Below are 16,741 nucleotides of genomic sequence, written 5' to 3'. Positions count from 1 at the left end.
CCAACCCTGTATAGGTAACATTGAGCCAATAATTAATAATATATAATAACACGCTAAATGGAAATCAAATTCATGAGCTAGTAAGCAACAAGGCACTTACCCAAGTAAGTACCAATTATATTTACACTGGTCGTGGAGGGCTGTGGAAGGCCAAATCAAACTGCCCTCTGATAAAATGGAGAGCCCTCATACAATGTTGTGGTAGTACAGCCAAAATGAATGGCAGGAGGCTTGAGAAATCAGACGGGGTGAGGAGACAGTGCTCCTATTCAACAGACAGGGCGGAAATGTCCCTTTCAGTACCGCGGACGCACGCCTGGTGGAAGTGTGTTATTAACTTTATTCAAAACTAGGCTTGGCCAGGGAAGGCACAACAGAATATGGACGAGTCAAGGATGCAAAGGGACTGCCCAAGGATGTGTGGAATCTAGAAAATAAAAATCATTGGGAAGGAATGATAATCCGTATGGAACAAATACGTAAACATAAGCACGTCGGAACCTCATGTCCCAACTCAACACCATCAAATAATTTAGAGATAGGCATAAATAAAATCAATGAAATAAAAAACAAAGTGTCTGAGAGAAAGAACAATCAAACATCTTAACACCAGGAAAATATCATCTTAAATCATCATATCACTCCACGGTGACTTCCATAAAATAGGAGATATTCGGGTCCTTCGGTATGCTCAACAGACTCACTCTTGGAGTAAAGCAACCAGCCTCCTCCATCCCTCCAGGAAGTTAACTCCTCGGAGGAATGGAGGGGACTGGTTGCTTTACCCCAAGGGTTACTTACTAGCCCTTGATTTTGATTTCCATCTAGCCTATTATCATAGGTTATTAATTACTGGCACAATTTTAACTTTACAGGGTTGGTCCCTCTAAGTACCTTTCATATTCCTCATCTTTACGCTGCGGTGACACTGTTATAGTTGGGTCATTTTAAGACGTCTCATACATCCTTCACAGTATCTTGGAATCTGTGTTTTTTGGTCGACCACCACACTTTCTCACTGGTTTTATCCTCGTTACAGATGTCCCCACATCAGAATAGTCCTGATGAGACCCTTGTACCTAATGTTGGGCGAAACGTCATTTGACACAAAGAAGTAACAAACTAATCAGTTAAGGAAGTGTTATTTTATGGATCATTGAAGACATTTTATGGATCGTGTGTTACCAATCGATTAGCCTTTTTCGTATTCGGCAGTATGTTTGCTGCATATTGCGTTGTTACGGACTTCGCTCTGGAGTCGCATTGCACTGTTTTAGTACTGTGTTTCTGTAAGTACTCTTTATTTTGTGTGTCGCATAAACTAATGTGATAAACTACTTCTGTTTATATGGCGGGGGTCGCTTACAAGTTCATTAGCATTAAATGCTCTATTTATTTGTTTTGTCTGAATGAAACCAATGAGAACCTTTGTTGCAGTTAAAACACCATTGACCCTGGTTTCCATGGGTTTATCGGTAGCTCTTGCAGCCTTTTAAGCTTTCTGAGGAACCCAGGCGGATATCGGAGGACGCGCAGCATTCGTATGCACTACATCTTGCCTCATGTAAGAGAAGGGAACAAATTCTTACTTTAAGATCTATATCTGTGTGGGTAGTACGTAGTTGCAGCTCTTTTCTCTAATGGGCTCACAAACAACATTACATTTTAGCTCTCTACAGCAAACAATACTGTCTTGAACTGCAAAGTATGGATTCTTACTCTATACTTGCATTTAAACAGTTCATAATATTATACACTGCAACACATGATATAGATTTAAATGAAGAAGGGATTTGGTTAGTACTTTTTGCTATTGAAATCTTAATACGGAGTTACTCGTTTCTTTAAGGAAAACATCAAAAAGGTATATTCTCCAATTTGGGCAAAATGTCGAGGTATCTTCTCAGAAGAGGTGCAGTTCACAACATAGGACAGCTAGGTTGGCTTTTATTTTTATCTTTCAGAGTGAAGTATTCTCTTTCTTTAACTTGAATAGCTGAACTGTGAACCCACTTCCAGGGATCTGCGGTCCAATCCTAAAGTCAGGCCGCTCATTTCTTTGTATCTGCCTCACACAGTGGGTAGCATTCCTAACTTGCTCAGTTAGATTTTCTTCAAGCCCATGACAGAAAACTACCAGCCAGCTGCATTGACACCAGATAAACTTTTGCATGATTAGATAAGTTTTTATTTGGAGTCCTGCCCTAAATGCAAAACTGGAAATCTACTGGTTATTATGTTTATCTTCGTTTTTTTAAAATATAAAAATACATTTAATGAAAAAGAATAAAATAAATGTCTATATAATCGAAAGGAAATACAATAAAGAGAATGAAGAAACTCTGAACAATTGAAACGAACATACAAACAGAACAAGAATTTAACAAAATAGGAGTTACAAACTTTCAAATGAAAAACTAGGCTCAGCATTATCTTCCAGCAGTAAAGATGAGGGTACCTGCCTAGTGATGGATAGAAATATCGAACCCTAATGCATTTCTTTGACTAAGTCTGCCACATTCTTTTCTACACTGCCCAGACCAGCTGCATTCTAACTGAATCCATGTACTGGGAATCAAAGGAGAATGGGGTAGGTAGGAGTGTGTGCAAGTACAGGGAGATGAGAAAAAGGTGGAGTGTAGGATAGACACGTCAGAGGTGTCTCAGGGAAGAAAGTGTAGCCTCAAACCCTTGCAGAGGAGCAGTAGCTTTGATGTACTGAGTGTATTTAGCTACTAGTGCAAGCATCACTGTGTACTGTGCATGGGTTTCCTCACTTTAACTTTGGTTTGGGCGTGCTCAAGACGCTGTCGTCATCCTCCATCTCCGGCCCGCTGTCGCTTGGGTTTTCAATGTCCAGCGTATCATAGAGAAGGTCCAAGTCTTCCTCGGCTTCCGGCACATGTTCCGCTGGGTCCTGTTCGGAATCGAGCACCTGAGAACAAGACAATACACGGACAGATTGATTTAATTGTGGTTTTATACAATGCCAACAAGAAGCTTGGGTGTCAGAGCTCTTAACCCCTCCCCTGCTGGTGACGGAACTACTCCGTCATCAGCTGCGGTCGCGCTGTGCTGATGACGTAGCGGTTCCGTCACGGCCCGCTCAGAACGCCTGCGCGGATTCCGCGCCTGCGCTGAACGTTCTATTGAGAGGGCGGGGCTATGACGGAACCGCTCCGTCATGAGCACAGCGCAACCGCGGCTGGTGACGGAGCGGTTCCGTCACCAGCGTGCGCCCGCCGCTCTTCCGCCTGCCCCATTAGCACTGCGGCGGAATAGCCGCCGCAGTGAAGGGGTTAAAGAGCAAAACAACACAAATGTACATTAATGGTAACAGGATTAGTGTGGATAGAGGGGGAAAACTGAGTTCGTAATTTTTGGAGCAATCCCTGACAAGGACCGACTTAAAGTTGCTTCTGATTTTCAAGGTAGAGTGTTCAAGAAGAAGGTTTCAGAACTATGAAGAAAAAACTGCACCTGCTGCAGAGACCAGTAGTTCAAAGTGCTAGGAAGGGAGCTCCAAGCACATTACAGGCAATTCTGTATTTGTTACTGACGTCAATAGGGGACCTTTGAAGAGTTAGAAGATTTGGAGGTTTGTTAACATATTGTTACTCCCTAATACCAATCCAGCTGCACTCCTTAGGGCTGCCTTTAGAGGGGCAAGGTGCTCCTAAGTGGTGAAGTCTCATAGTAAAGTGAACCATTACTTTATAACCAGAATCAAGTTCCCAGATGTTAATCTAACACAGATCATGAAGGATTTCAAGAAGAGGTGTTTATGCAGGTCCCTAACTTCCCCTCGCTGAGCCGAGGCCGGCAGTGTAATGCACCACTGGCGTCTCGTCGCATTGGAGAATGGGCACCTCTGAGAGGGCAACCATCAGAATCCCTCCGCAGAATACAATACACTGCCCATGGGACAGAGATTCACTGTCCGCAAAACTAAGGATTGTTGGGGGGGGTGCATGGAGGGGCTATAAGTCATACTGGGTGCATGCAACATTTGGGGGACTGCACTAAATGGTATTTGAGGGCTTTTCATGTGTTCAACTAAGTAATGTTTGTAGCAGATTTTGGAAGTAAAAAAAGAATAAAAAATCTGAGTGTAGTTAGTGATCCTCCCCTCGATTTTGGAGAGGTTCAGAGTGAGTTAAATATTTTTTGCGTGGTATATAAAAAATCCTTACACCTACATTTTTAAGAACTAACAAAGAAAAGAACATAACTTCTATTACGAAATATCTAAATAGCTTATGACAACAAACAAAAGATTTTTTTTAAGAATGCAACTGAAAACACAGTACTGGTGTCAGTGTATTGTAAGTTTAAAGATGCTTCTGAAAACGAACAAAAATATCAAAGGCAATTCTTGTAGAACTTCTGTTGAGATTTATTTCCAGAAAGGAAGTGCATAAACCACAGGATCTAGGGATTGACCCTATATGGGAATTTAGTCTTTGAACTTATTTTTGGCATTCCATGATGTAGGAAGCTGGCGCTCCATATAGTGTACCAAAACGAGGTACACTGTGCAGGTTACCCTAATTGGTTTACAGAATCACAAGTAACAAACCCAAACGCTCTCTTTTGTGGTAGTGTGAGCGGGCAATTTAGACTTATCAGAGGGTAATAGTGCTAAGCATTTGTTGTACTCACAGAGACACACACTCAACAATAAATCTGAGAGTTTTTGTATAAATTTCCTCATCAAGAACTCTGGAATAAAGGAAATACTTTTCAAGATATTGACTTTTACAGGTAAGTAAAAATGTTTACTTAAATGTGCCTTTACGCTGCCATGCTTTCCTATGGGAAAAAGGCCTATACCATTTAGTTACTTGCAATAGGTATCTGGGGGTCCCCTTCAAAGAGTTATGATGGTAGGGGGTCATGGTCCAAAGAGCCACCAGCAGTTAGTCTTTACCTGCCCTGGAGTGTCCTGGTGCAGGTCTTATTGGTAGCTTTGCGCACTACACCAAGGGGGGGTGGGGGCACCTACAAACAGGTTGTAGAGGGGGACTTGAGGACAAGTCCGGGAGCTCCCAACAGGCGGATTGGTTCGTGAGGGCCCTGGGAGCAAGGAAGCCCAGTTGGTTCTCGGCGATCGGGCTGGGGCGCTCGGGTGGAGAGTGGTTAGGTCGGCTGGGCTTGCACACCACAGGCACTCATGGTTCCCGGTCTCGCCGGTTCAGGGTACAAAAAAAAAATCAGGATTTGGTTGCTGCAAGGGATCGGCACCCTGGGTATTGGTGCTGTGCAGCTCCGCTTGGTCCTACCGTCTACTCACTTGCTGGGAAGACAGATCGGACCTTGGGTGGCTGCTGTGTTGGTGGAACCGGGGGGGGGGGGGGGGGGGGCAGGGGAAGAGGGCAGAGTGGTAGACCGAACTTTGCTGTTTGGTGCCTGCAGGTTTCAGGGTAGTAGCTCCTCTACTTCAAGGCAGCTTGCTATCAATTTGCGAAGTGCTTGGCAGATGGACAGACCAATGCAAATGTAACTTTTTGTCCACTATTCTGAGGCTAAACTCCCACTTGAGGAGTGATCGACTGCCCTAGTTCCCTTTGAAAGAAAGACAGGTGTACTTGCGATTCATAATGGATAAACAATTGATGTTTTACTTCCTCTAAGTGTTTCATAAGCGTTTGACAAATGTTCTTTGGCTTGATTTGCCCGGCCGTTCTTATTTGTACATTGTGAAAAAGCAATGGCCATCCGAGTAAGCGTGTAATTCGATTCAGTCGACAAAAAGTCTCACTTAAGTTGAGACTCAATGAACTGGTCATTCACAGAGGCAATAACAGTGAATCCGTCTTGGTGCTTCATGTATTTAACAAATAAAAGGCAAACTGAATGACCTTCCATTGCAGTCAGTTCCAGAGGTATGAGGGTATGGTGGGCTTCAGTGTTTAAATCAATAATGTGTATGTTTGTTATAAGCTAGTTAGGGATGTGAAACTGAAAATGTTAAGAACTTGACTAACAATATGTTTTTCAGAAAACGATTAAACTACTTAGGTGAGTTCTCCACCAAATCAGTTTAACATGTATCTCACTCTGTAATCTAATGTGATCAGAAAGACAGGCATTTGATCAACAATGGCTTTGATGAACTTTTATACTATTTTATACTATTTGTTGTTTTTTGACAGTAACCAATGTCTGTATAGGAGGCAGAAGTGTTGCCACCTTGGTGAAAGGTCGTGAAGCATCATGGGACTCTGGCCAGGCAGGAAGGAGCTACTTCATGCTGAACGCCATCTTGGAAAAAAGGCAAAATCATGCACAGCTGGGTATGAGGTGGTTTAATCAGTGAGAGCAAACTGTTTCACGTACCTCGTCAGAAACTTTGAACCTTCGCAGAAGGGCCACCACTTTCTGCTTGAAGTTTTGTTGCTATGAAAAGAAACGAACGGTTAATCATTATGGTGGGATGAAGAACAGACATGTCAATAGCAGCATCACAGGGCAATAGTTTTTGACTGATAACACTAACTGTTAATTAATAGTAGCAACTGGGAATTAGAAATGCATGTCTGGAGGGGAATATGCGATCAGATCTGCTTAAGCAATGATTGGTTAATCCACGCGTATAGATACGTAGAATTCTGCATTCATGATGGCAGACTTCTTGTGTTCAGATACATTTGCCTGCTTTATTTAAAAAAAACTCTTCTGAGTAACGCGCGTCACCAAGGATTGCGTGTCAAGCAGGTCTGACTGCAGTTCATTTGTATTAAGATGGTTACATGTGGAAGCTAGCAATGTTAGCTCTCGTCTCATAGTACTGACAAAGTTCCAAAGGGGCACGTGTTGTAAATGTTGTACAGAACAGAAGAAGCTCTTCATCGTAGTAACTCTTGCACTGGTAACCATTAGATTTCCATCATCAGAACTGAAGCATGGCCAAGGAAGCAGGCCACAAAAGACAACCTTTGTAACCCTGCAAACAAATTGATGCAAAAAAGGAAATCCTGATCACAGGTTCAGCACGTCGCTGCCATGACACGCATCTAATGCGCACCCCATGCTGCCCAATCCTAAATCCCCACTCTTAGCAAGAGGTTGATCACACAAGAGAGAATGAGGGGTTGGTCATCTAAAGGACAGGGGACAGATTAAGGTATAGGCAATGTGTAAGTACTGGTTCAGCCGGTACCGCCATCCTCCAGATACGTAACTATTACAAATGAATGACGCCTGGCCAGGAGGAGGACCACAGCTCCAATCCATACAAATAAAATCCTACCTGCAGGACATAGGAAGGGACTGGCATATCAAACAGATTAAAATCCGCATGAAGCAGAACAAGAGGCTGATCTGATGGATCCACCTTAATAGGTGGACAAATTCAGGTCCCGGGGCGAGGCGATTCAGACAAGCCTCTTGTGACCAAACTTCTCTGCACAAATCCCTGCATCTATCAGGAACAGGACTGCTCTAACCTTCCTCCGCTTTAGGAAAGAGTTGAAGGCACACCTCTTTAAAGAACACCACACCACGATACAGTAACGTCCACTCTTGTTATTCGAAACCAGCTACCCCTCCAATGACATGTTGACTGCAGCTTTGCCTTGGTTTGCGCTCTACAAATATAATATGCATATACACCATACCACTAGAATGTCGCTGACCGTGAAGAGGCTAATCCTTGTGGAGTTGTGGACTTCACCCAAGAATGGCCACTTAGCTCCTTTCAGTGGAAATGCTCACCAACGAGTAGCTATTGGTAGTCATGGACACAAAAGGCTCCTTATTAGAGTATCTGAGCTGCAAGACTTCCTCTTGCTGATCTCTTTTCGGAAGACAGTGCGCCCTTTATTAAGATATGCAACCTGAAGAACCTGTTCTGGGGCAGCCATGAGCTCTAGAAGTCTTTATAACAAAACACCATTATCCAGACACTACCCCCCAATACAACAACTTAGACGACGGAGAAGGATATCCCCTTGAGCCTCCACAAAGGGTATCAGAGGAAAGTAGGGAATGGGAAATGTCTGTGTTCCCTTTTTTCCTCCTAAGCCTTTCATGCACAGTGGTGAAATCCTTCCAGTCCTTCACCAGAGACAAAAACTACCTAGAAATGTTCAAGTCCCCCCGCCCCTCTCCTCCTAACTGGGAATAATGGTCAGGTGTAGAGAAGTAACTCCAGGTAGAAGGCTCCCCCCTCCATTCAAAGATGGATGCTAATGCACTCCAGAGGTCCCACAAGGAGTCAGATAAAGATAGAAGGATGCCTTGAGGAAAAAGGGAGGATGACAGCCAGACCAGTAAATGGCACCGGTGGCTGGAAAGGGCCAGTGTTTGAGAAGATCGACCCTCTAGGTTTGCATTTTCTAAGGGGAAAATCCTGCTTTTCATGTCAGACTCAGCAGCAGGGCTACAGCTCTTGAGATGAAAACCTCAAACTGCAGACTACTTTGCAGCTCCATCATGCTCCTGCAAGAGGGTGTCCGAGTAACCACAACCGAGTAGGGAGAGAAAAACAATCCAAGCCCACTATTGGAAACCATGACACTCAGAGGCCTGCCAGAGGTAAGACAAAACTAGATCTGAGAGCGACTAAGGTGCCGTTTCTTAAGCGACTTTCAAAAGGGGCTCGTACCCATACACTCCACGCAAACTCCAGGGTTCAAGGCTTTTGCTTTGCCTGCATGGAAAGGGTTTCAGAAGGTGTAGCTGAGTGATAAAGGACCTTGGCTTTCTATGCATCTCCTCAAAATGGTCCCCGATCAGCAGCTAGGTTTAAAAATGACCACTGAAGAGCAAACTCGGTTGGTAGCCACCACTATGCACAAAAAACCTTGTAGGCAACACAAGAAAGCATTCTCCAGCGCCATAACCACTGTGTTCACGGAGCACTCCGAGAGGTGGAATCGCTAATAGAAAGTCGAATCCCATCGACCCTTGCACCGGTGGGAAGACCCGGTCCAGCATCTCCTTGGACATGAAGGGTAGCAACACATGTAACACAGCTGAGAACTAGACGAGGCCTTTGAGCTCTACTTTGCCCTTAACCGATCACTAGAGAGACAGTCCAGGCTGATTCAGAGAAAAGCCCAAGAGCCCACTTGTCCTTCAAAAGCATCGTTGTTCAAAGGACACCAACCAAGCTGACAAGACTGAGTCTAACAGAAGGAACAAAATATCAAACATGTGTCAAGAACAATATTCCAGATTAATACTCATAGGAGAATATTTAAGGTACAGTGCCTGAGTACGAAAAGTCCCACACACATTCCAAACACACCAGCAAACGTGCCACAGGAGTTAACGGCAAGACAAAAAACATCATTAACTCCGGCACCAAAGTCTCTTCTGCTGGAAGGAGCAGTTTGTTAACTCTAGATCAAATCAAATCCTCCAACATGCGCCCAGTGTAGAGAGACGGAGTCTGTTGTGGAAGCACTGAGACCTCAGGGTAAGAGATGACTCTGGAAGAGACCGGAGCGAGTCTCCCTGGAGACAGCCCCCACTCAGCCTAAATTACACATTTTAACAAACAAAACAACATTTTAACAAGCATAACAAGACCGAGAGAGGATTGAAGGTGCTATGCCTGGATAAAACCACAAAGGGCACACAGCCACTAGCCAAAGGCATACCTCTGCCATGCAAAACCTCCATAACAGGACTAAAGGAGTGGGCCCCTTGAGGCAATTTCTGAAGGGGATCACAGCAAGAATCATTGAAGACAGTAAATGACTCAGGGGAAGGAAAGGGAAGATCCCTCAGGCAGAGACACAAATAGAAGTTCAGAGACAGAAATGCATCTCAGGAACTGAAATGTTAGGTAACAAGGGGATCACAGTCGCTGCCCAGGAATGACTCGAAAGGGCACTTCTTGGGAAGGATAGAAGGGAAGAGGAACGCTACACAACCACTGAGGTTCCTTGGCAAATGCTCCCTGGAGGGAATCAAATAAAACTTCTGGAAATGAAAGACATCTCAGGAGAAATGCATCCAGAGGGGGAAGACTGTCAAAAAGACCATGAAGGGCCACAGCAGAAACCATATGAACAGTCCTCGAGGACACCTCAATAATGGCCCCTGCAAGAACCCTAGAGGTAGATGGTAGAGGAACTCCCACCAACCTGCCAGACACCTCCGACCCGCCTCCCTCTTCCTCGCAGACACCCCACGGATCCACCAAAGCAACCGCCGAGGACGCTCTGGCGACCAAAGCTTGGATCGACGTTCATCTGCACCTCAGGACTGCCTCATTGCTGTGGGAATTCAGGAAATGGCTCAAGAGATGGCTACTCGAATGAACGGACCACCACAAAGCAGTTAGCAACTCCAGCGCCTTGAGACCCTCACAAGTGATTTGCAGCACTTTCTAAATCCCGGATTGATTGATTGATTGCAGAGTGGAGGTATAACTGGAATACACCGCAGGCATAACCCGAGAAGTGCTAGCCCAGGTAACCTCGGAAAGGACCCAATGAAAATGACCAGAAGGATACCTTGTTGTAGGTAGATAAAACGATCCGTACCGCTCCTTGTGTGTTGCACAGTTGATAGGGAACGAGGGGCCTGTTGGTCATTCCGGTGGAAGGACCTAGAAGGTGGCTTGGTCAAAGCTCGAAGGACAAATCCCAAAGAGCATTTAGAATGGAATTAATAGAGCGGTTCATCAGATAGAAGCTGATGAGCGGTCTATGGCAGGCTTCCTGGAAGGAAGTTGATGAAAGTCTCGGAGCACAATTTGAACAGAACCCTGTAAATGGGTTCAAGGTGTTTTGTGTGCAGCCCTGAGGAAAGGTTTATGGGTTTCTAAGCTGAATGTAATTACCTATCAAAAAAAAATCATATGCATTAAAAACGCAGCCACCGAGCAGCAGCACTGCAGGAGCTGTTCCCAAGCTGGACCCATTTATATCTGGCCAACATGCAATTCACATTGAATGAATGAATGAATGAATGAATGAATAAAGTATTTATAGAGCGCACAGTGGCCAAGCGGCTTCCTGGCGCTGAGCTCTACTGGACAGAACAAACAGGGCAGAGGAAGTTAAGCGGGGTAGGCCTGGGCAAACAAGAATGTTTTGAGCGCTTTACGGAAGTGTGAAAAGATGGGGATAGAACGCATGGAGAGAGGGAGGGAATTCCAGAAGCGGGGGGCAAGAACGGAGAATCTGGTTCCACCAGTGCGGGATTTGCGGAAACGGGGAACAGTGAGGAGGGCCGAAGAAGAAGAGCGGAGGGTACGAACAGGGGTGTGAGAGGAAATCAGGGAAGTGATGAACGCCGGGGCAGAGCGATCAACAGCCCGGAAGACTAGGCAACCTAGTTTAAACAAGGAGCGTTGCAAAACGGGGAGCCAGTGAAGGGATTTGAGAACAGGGGTGATATGGTGAGTTTTGGGAAGGTGAAAGATGAGTCGGGCAGCCTGATTTTGGATTGCTTGAAGGCGACGGGTTTCGTAGGCAGGAATACCCACGAACAAGCTGTTTCCATAATCAAGGCGGGAAGTGATGAGGGCCGAAATAATAATTTTAAGGGAATCAAGGGAAAAGAAACGGGAAATTTTTCGAATAAGACGGAGGGAAAGAAAACAGGAGGACACAACAGAACTGACCTGGCCATGCATTGACAGGTCATGGCTGACCTTAATGCCCAGCGTTTTGACAGAGGGGACAGGGGTGGGAGGGGGACCAAAGATAGGGGGCCAAAAAGCAGAGGACCAAGGGCTGGACGAGCCGCCGGTCAAGACAAGCTCAGTCTTGTCTGGATTGAGCTTGAGGTGGTTGGTGCCCATCCACCCCGAGATGAAAACCAGAGTAGAGCGAAAAAAAGATAGAGAATGAGAAGAAGAGGAAAGATCGAAGACGAGCTGGAGGTCATCTGCGTAGTTATACACAAAGACCCCCAGGTGGAGAAGAGAGACAATAAGAGGACGAATGTAAAGATTAAAAAGAAGAGGGGAAAGGGAGGAACCTTGGGGAACCCCACAGGACACCGGAAGGGGGGGGGGCAGAAAAACCAGGGAGATGAACAGCTTGTGAGCGTCCTGTGAGAAAGGACGTGATCCAAGAGAGAGCGGGCCCCCGAATGCCCGCTGCGCTGACACGGTCAAGAAGGATGGTATGATCGACCGTGTCAAACGCAGCGGACAGGTCGAGGAGGACCAAAGCCTGAGGAGAGTTGGTGTCAGCCTTGGCCCTCAACTCATCGAGAACCGCAAGCACCACTGACTCGGTTGAATGGCCCGAGCGGAAGCCTGCCTGATGGGAAGCAAGGAGGTGGTTCTGCTCAATGTAGGAGGAAAGACAGGAGGTGACATAACTTTCAAGAATTTTAGCAAGATAGGGGAGAAGAGAAATAGGTCGGAAATTGGAAGGGAGGGAAGAGTCAAGACCAGGTTTTTTAAGGATAGGAAAAACGATCGCAGATTTAAATGAAGAAGGGACCAAGCCAGTTGAAAGAGAGGCATTAAGAAGGGAGAGAGGAGTGGTAGGGCAAGAGGTAAAGAGGGTTCTCAGAACGCGAGCAGGGGCACAATCAGAGGGGGAACCGGACTTGACTTTGATAAGCAGAGCCAGGAAGGAATCCAAGGAGATAGGTGGGAAAGAAGAGAAGGAGGAATTGGACATGGAGGGGGCAGGCAAGGGAGAAGAGAAGGAGGTGTTTGGAATGTTGGATTTGATTTTAACGATCTTCTCAATAAAGAAGTCGTTAAGAGAAGAACAGAGGGCCTGGGAGGGAATAAGCTTGGGGCAGGCACGATCAGAGGTAGCCAAGTTAGAGACCAAGGAAAAGATCTCTTTGGATTTGTTGGCAGATAATGCAACCTGGTCCGAGAAATACTTCGTCTTGGACACAAGAATGGCTTTTTTGTAGTCGTTGAGGAGACGTTTGTATTTGGTCTTAAGATCGGGACAGTAACTACGGCGCCAAAGACGCTCAGAGCGCCTGAGTTCCAATTTAAAAGCCCTAAGTTCAGAATTGAACCATCTATGGGCCTCGTGTGGGCGGATGGACTTATTTTCAGAGGGGCGACTTGATCGCATCCAGAAGCTAGCCAATTACTGACTGCAGTGGCCTGGAGATCAAGAGGGAGACCATTAAGAACGGGAGGGGAAGATGCAAGGGCAAGAGAGAGGGAAGGGAGGTCCATGCGGTTCCAGCTGCGGGCGGAAACGTTCTTGGGGCGGGAGGGCTTGTGAGGGGGACCGAGATTAAGAGTGAAATTGATAAGAGAGTGATCGGACCAGGTACAGGGGAGGATGCTAGGGGGAGAAACAATATCTTGGGATGACCATACTTGGTCCAGGGTATGGCCAAGAATATGGGTGGGAGCAGAAACATGGGACTGAAGATTAAGGCACAGGAGGGTGGCCGTGAAGTCCTTGGACGCCAAATCCTCCCTGGGATCACCGGGCCAGTAATTGAAATCTCCCAGCAGCAGAACCGAGGAGTTGTTAACTACCAAAGTAGCAAGAAGTTCCTGCAGGGAGGCCACAAACGAAGGCATGTTCAGGGGGGGCGATACACAAGGACCACTGTCAGAGGAGAAGGAAGGTTAGAGGAGAAGGAAGGAGAAGGAAGGAACATTGCCTTACTGCTCTATGATTCGGAGGATTGCTTAGAGGTTTCCACCAAAACTCAGGTGCATGGGTAGCGGTGTGGACGCCTAATACCTGGGCAGCTTCTGTGATCTAGTGGAGAGACACGTACAGACACATACCTCTTGTTTGCTGCATCCAGGGTTTCAATCTAAAATCACCTGCAAAGTGCAGACTAGCAGAAATGCATAAGGTTTAAGTAGAAGTTAGGGTCCAAAGATGTATTGTTTAAGGGTCTGGGCTTATTTACAGACGTTGTCCCTGCACTATAGAGTCACACATCCCAAATAAATCATGGAATAGTTGCACCAACTCACTAAAGGTTCTAGCTAGAGTGGTTAGAAGCACTGGCCCAACTCAAGCTCAATGTCACATAATTTGTTCTCTGTCGAGTCCGGCTAAGTTGGAAGGCATATGTCCAAAGTGGGCCCTTAGCTCACTCTGCCAAGGGGCTAAAGCTACAAGTCACGTCAACTCGTCGCCTTCACCTGCTTCAATACCCTCAGAATGCACCACAAGGTCTTTCGATGGATCCCCTCACCACCAGTCGCCTTGACTACGGAAATGCCCTCTGAGCAGGAGCCACCACCCTCCTCCTCAAACGACTCCAAGTCATCCAGAATGCAGCAGCAAGAGCCATCCTGGACCGGCCCAGACGATCCCACATCACGACCCACCTCTGTAGTCTTCACTGGCTCCACGTCAAGAAGAGATGCCACTTCAAACTGCTTTCGCACGCCTACAAAGCCATCCACAACACAGGACCAGAATACCTGAATCATCGCCTGACCTTCCACCAGCCCACCAAACAACTGCGGTCGGCCTCCCTGGCCCTTGCTACCATCTCCCGCATCCGTTGCACCCGGGCCGACAGACACCGTCTCCCACTTCACCGCCAAGACCTGGAACCACTTCACCATCCACCTCCGAACCGCTACCTCCCTCGCCAAATTCAGGAGGGACCTCAAGAACAGGCTGTTCGAATAAGCCCTACCCCACGCAGCAACTGGAACCCCCCCCCCTGGGCAGGGCAGCACTTATGATCAAAAATGGAGGCGAATTTTACATAATACAGAAAGATTCATCCATTCACCAATCTCAAGTTACTGCCAAATTGCAAAGGCTACGAAAATGATTGGTCTAATCAGACACCAATGAGATGTTGTCCCCTTTTAAGACATATTTTACTTGTCTTTTTCTAGAACATCCCAGCCTTTCTCCCAGTACTGCAGATATCGCATCCAGTATAAAGGAAACATCAGTTGTTTGACTAAAACCCCGGCCATAACCCTGACCGGCACTGACTCTTTCCAAGAGAATTTTTCACGATTTTCACTACACGCACCATCATCTTTGGTTAAAATCCCAATCACTAATTGCGCCGATCACCCACGAGGTGACGCAGCTTTCAAGGGGCCTCATTTATGAAGGCCTTGCGCCACCGGTGCGTCACTTTTTCCCATTTTAAAAGTGACGCACCGGTGGCGCAAGGCCTTCATAAATAAGGCCCCAGGTGTTTTCTTGACCGCGAACGCGGAACTATTGTTGGCTCCCTAAATGACCACTAGAGGGCAGACTCAGTCCATGCTAGTGCGCTCATAACTGGTGCACAGCTCTCAAAACTTAAACGTGAACCAATCGGCCACACTGAAGGGAAGCGGAAGTGACTTGTAAATGAGATCATGGTATTCCAGATACAATTATTGATCAGAGGGTTATTCTAGCGGTGCCCGCGGCGCTCTATAACTTCTCCAGGGAAGGTTATTCGGATGCAACAGGGACTGTGGTTTCGACGCAGTTCCTGCTGCGTTCCAATAACCAATAACCTTGTCACGAATTGGGGAAGCTGTTTAAATGATAGACGCAGTTCAGGCCGGGGGAATGTAATCGATTCATCCGATTCCACTACTTCTTTTAAGTGCCATGATTGTTCAAACTCCCAAGCGTCCGATGAGTTACAGCACTTACTGCGCAGGCGCATTTGTACCCACCGGAAGCACTTACAATTACTGCCCATTAATTCCACCGAACATTTCCGGGTGCATGGCTGCCAAGGTTTCAGATTGCCATGTGTGACATTTTGATAATTTCAGTGTAATTATGAGTGACATTTCAACGACTAGGAGCGACACTTTCTCGTGAGCAAAATCAAGCAATGAAGACCTGCCCGACTGGACAAACGCTCCCCTGCAAAGAGTACATTAAAATAGGATTAGTAACTTTACAACTTTGTGCAGACGGCAGAGACTCAAGCGACTGACCTGCAGAGCTGCTCCGCAACTTTAACTTAACTTACGTACAGTGTAGCAGCTAAATGATGACACGCTCCTGTAAAAGTAATTACATTTGAGTAATTACATTTGATTAATCAGTGACACTTACCCCAACCATTTATTTAAACAAAAAGGAATCCACTCTGGTAGTGGTGGTGATCCCTACAATGGTGGGGAGCACACAGTGTTGTTTTAAATACCCCTCACACACCAACAGGCCCCTTGGTGTTATGCTTCATCATCGGGGTCTTTGCACCCCTCTACGGGATGCAGCGTGCTACGACTCACGGCTACGTAGGAGCACTGAAGGTGGACTATGTGTTGATGTGTGTGAAGGTAATAAAATGTGAGTGGTGAGGTGATGGAAGGTGATGGTTAAAAGATACCTGGCTCATAGGAGAAAAAATAATAAAACATTTTATTAAGCCCTCGGCTGGAATAGTTAAAAAAGTGCAGGGTGAGGTTGATTTGTTACTAGTTAGGGTACGTCAACCTCGAAAGTGCGTCGACATGTTTCGGAGTGTGAAAACACCTTCAGGACGAGGATATGCATGGTTACCCCCACCTTACTCACATGGGAAATGTAGATGTCAAAGTGTGCTCTACAAAAATTGAAAAGGTGAAATGTACCTAATCGTGTTTTAGATGAATGAAGTCTGTTGCGCCCAATTGGCGTTAATAGTACAGAACGGTTACTGCATAGCCTGGTAGGCTGTCTTCCCCCTCAACGCGGCACCTTTTCAATTTTCACCACTCACATTTTATTACCTTCATACACATCAACACATAGTCCACCTTCAGTGCTCCTACGTAGCCGTGAGTCGTAGCACGCCGCATCCCGTATAGGGGTGCGAAGACCCCGATGATGAAGCATGACACCAAGGGGCCTGTTGGTGT

The 16,741-nt window shown here is 46.2% G+C and overlaps 1 protein-coding gene across 8 annotated transcripts in view; it reads right to left on the bottom strand.

Moving 5' to 3' along the window:
• Positions 1–16,741, bottom strand: part of PACS2 (phosphofurin acidic cluster sorting protein 2) — a 521,350-nt gene that overhangs the window by 66,923 nt on the left and 437,686 nt on the right. For all 8 annotated transcript variants that reach the window (XM_086937135.1, XM_086937137.1, XM_086937141.1 and 5 more), the window contains exons 8-9: positions 6,340–6,399; positions 2,778–2,935 (exon numbers count right to left, since the gene is read on the bottom strand). In XM_086937135.1, the coding sequence (XP_086793261.1) occupies positions 2,778–2,935; positions 6,340–6,399 (218 nt within the window). The remainder of the gene's footprint in view (positions 1–2,777; positions 2,936–6,339; positions 6,400–16,741) is intronic.

This window comes from Lissotriton vulgaris, chromosome 9, assembly GCF_964263255.1.
Source record: "Lissotriton vulgaris chromosome 9, aLisVul1.2, whole genome shotgun sequence".
Lineage (NCBI taxonomy): Eukaryota > Metazoa > Chordata > Amphibia > Caudata > Salamandridae > Lissotriton > Lissotriton vulgaris.
This window is presented reverse-complemented; position numbering and strand designations above follow the sequence as displayed.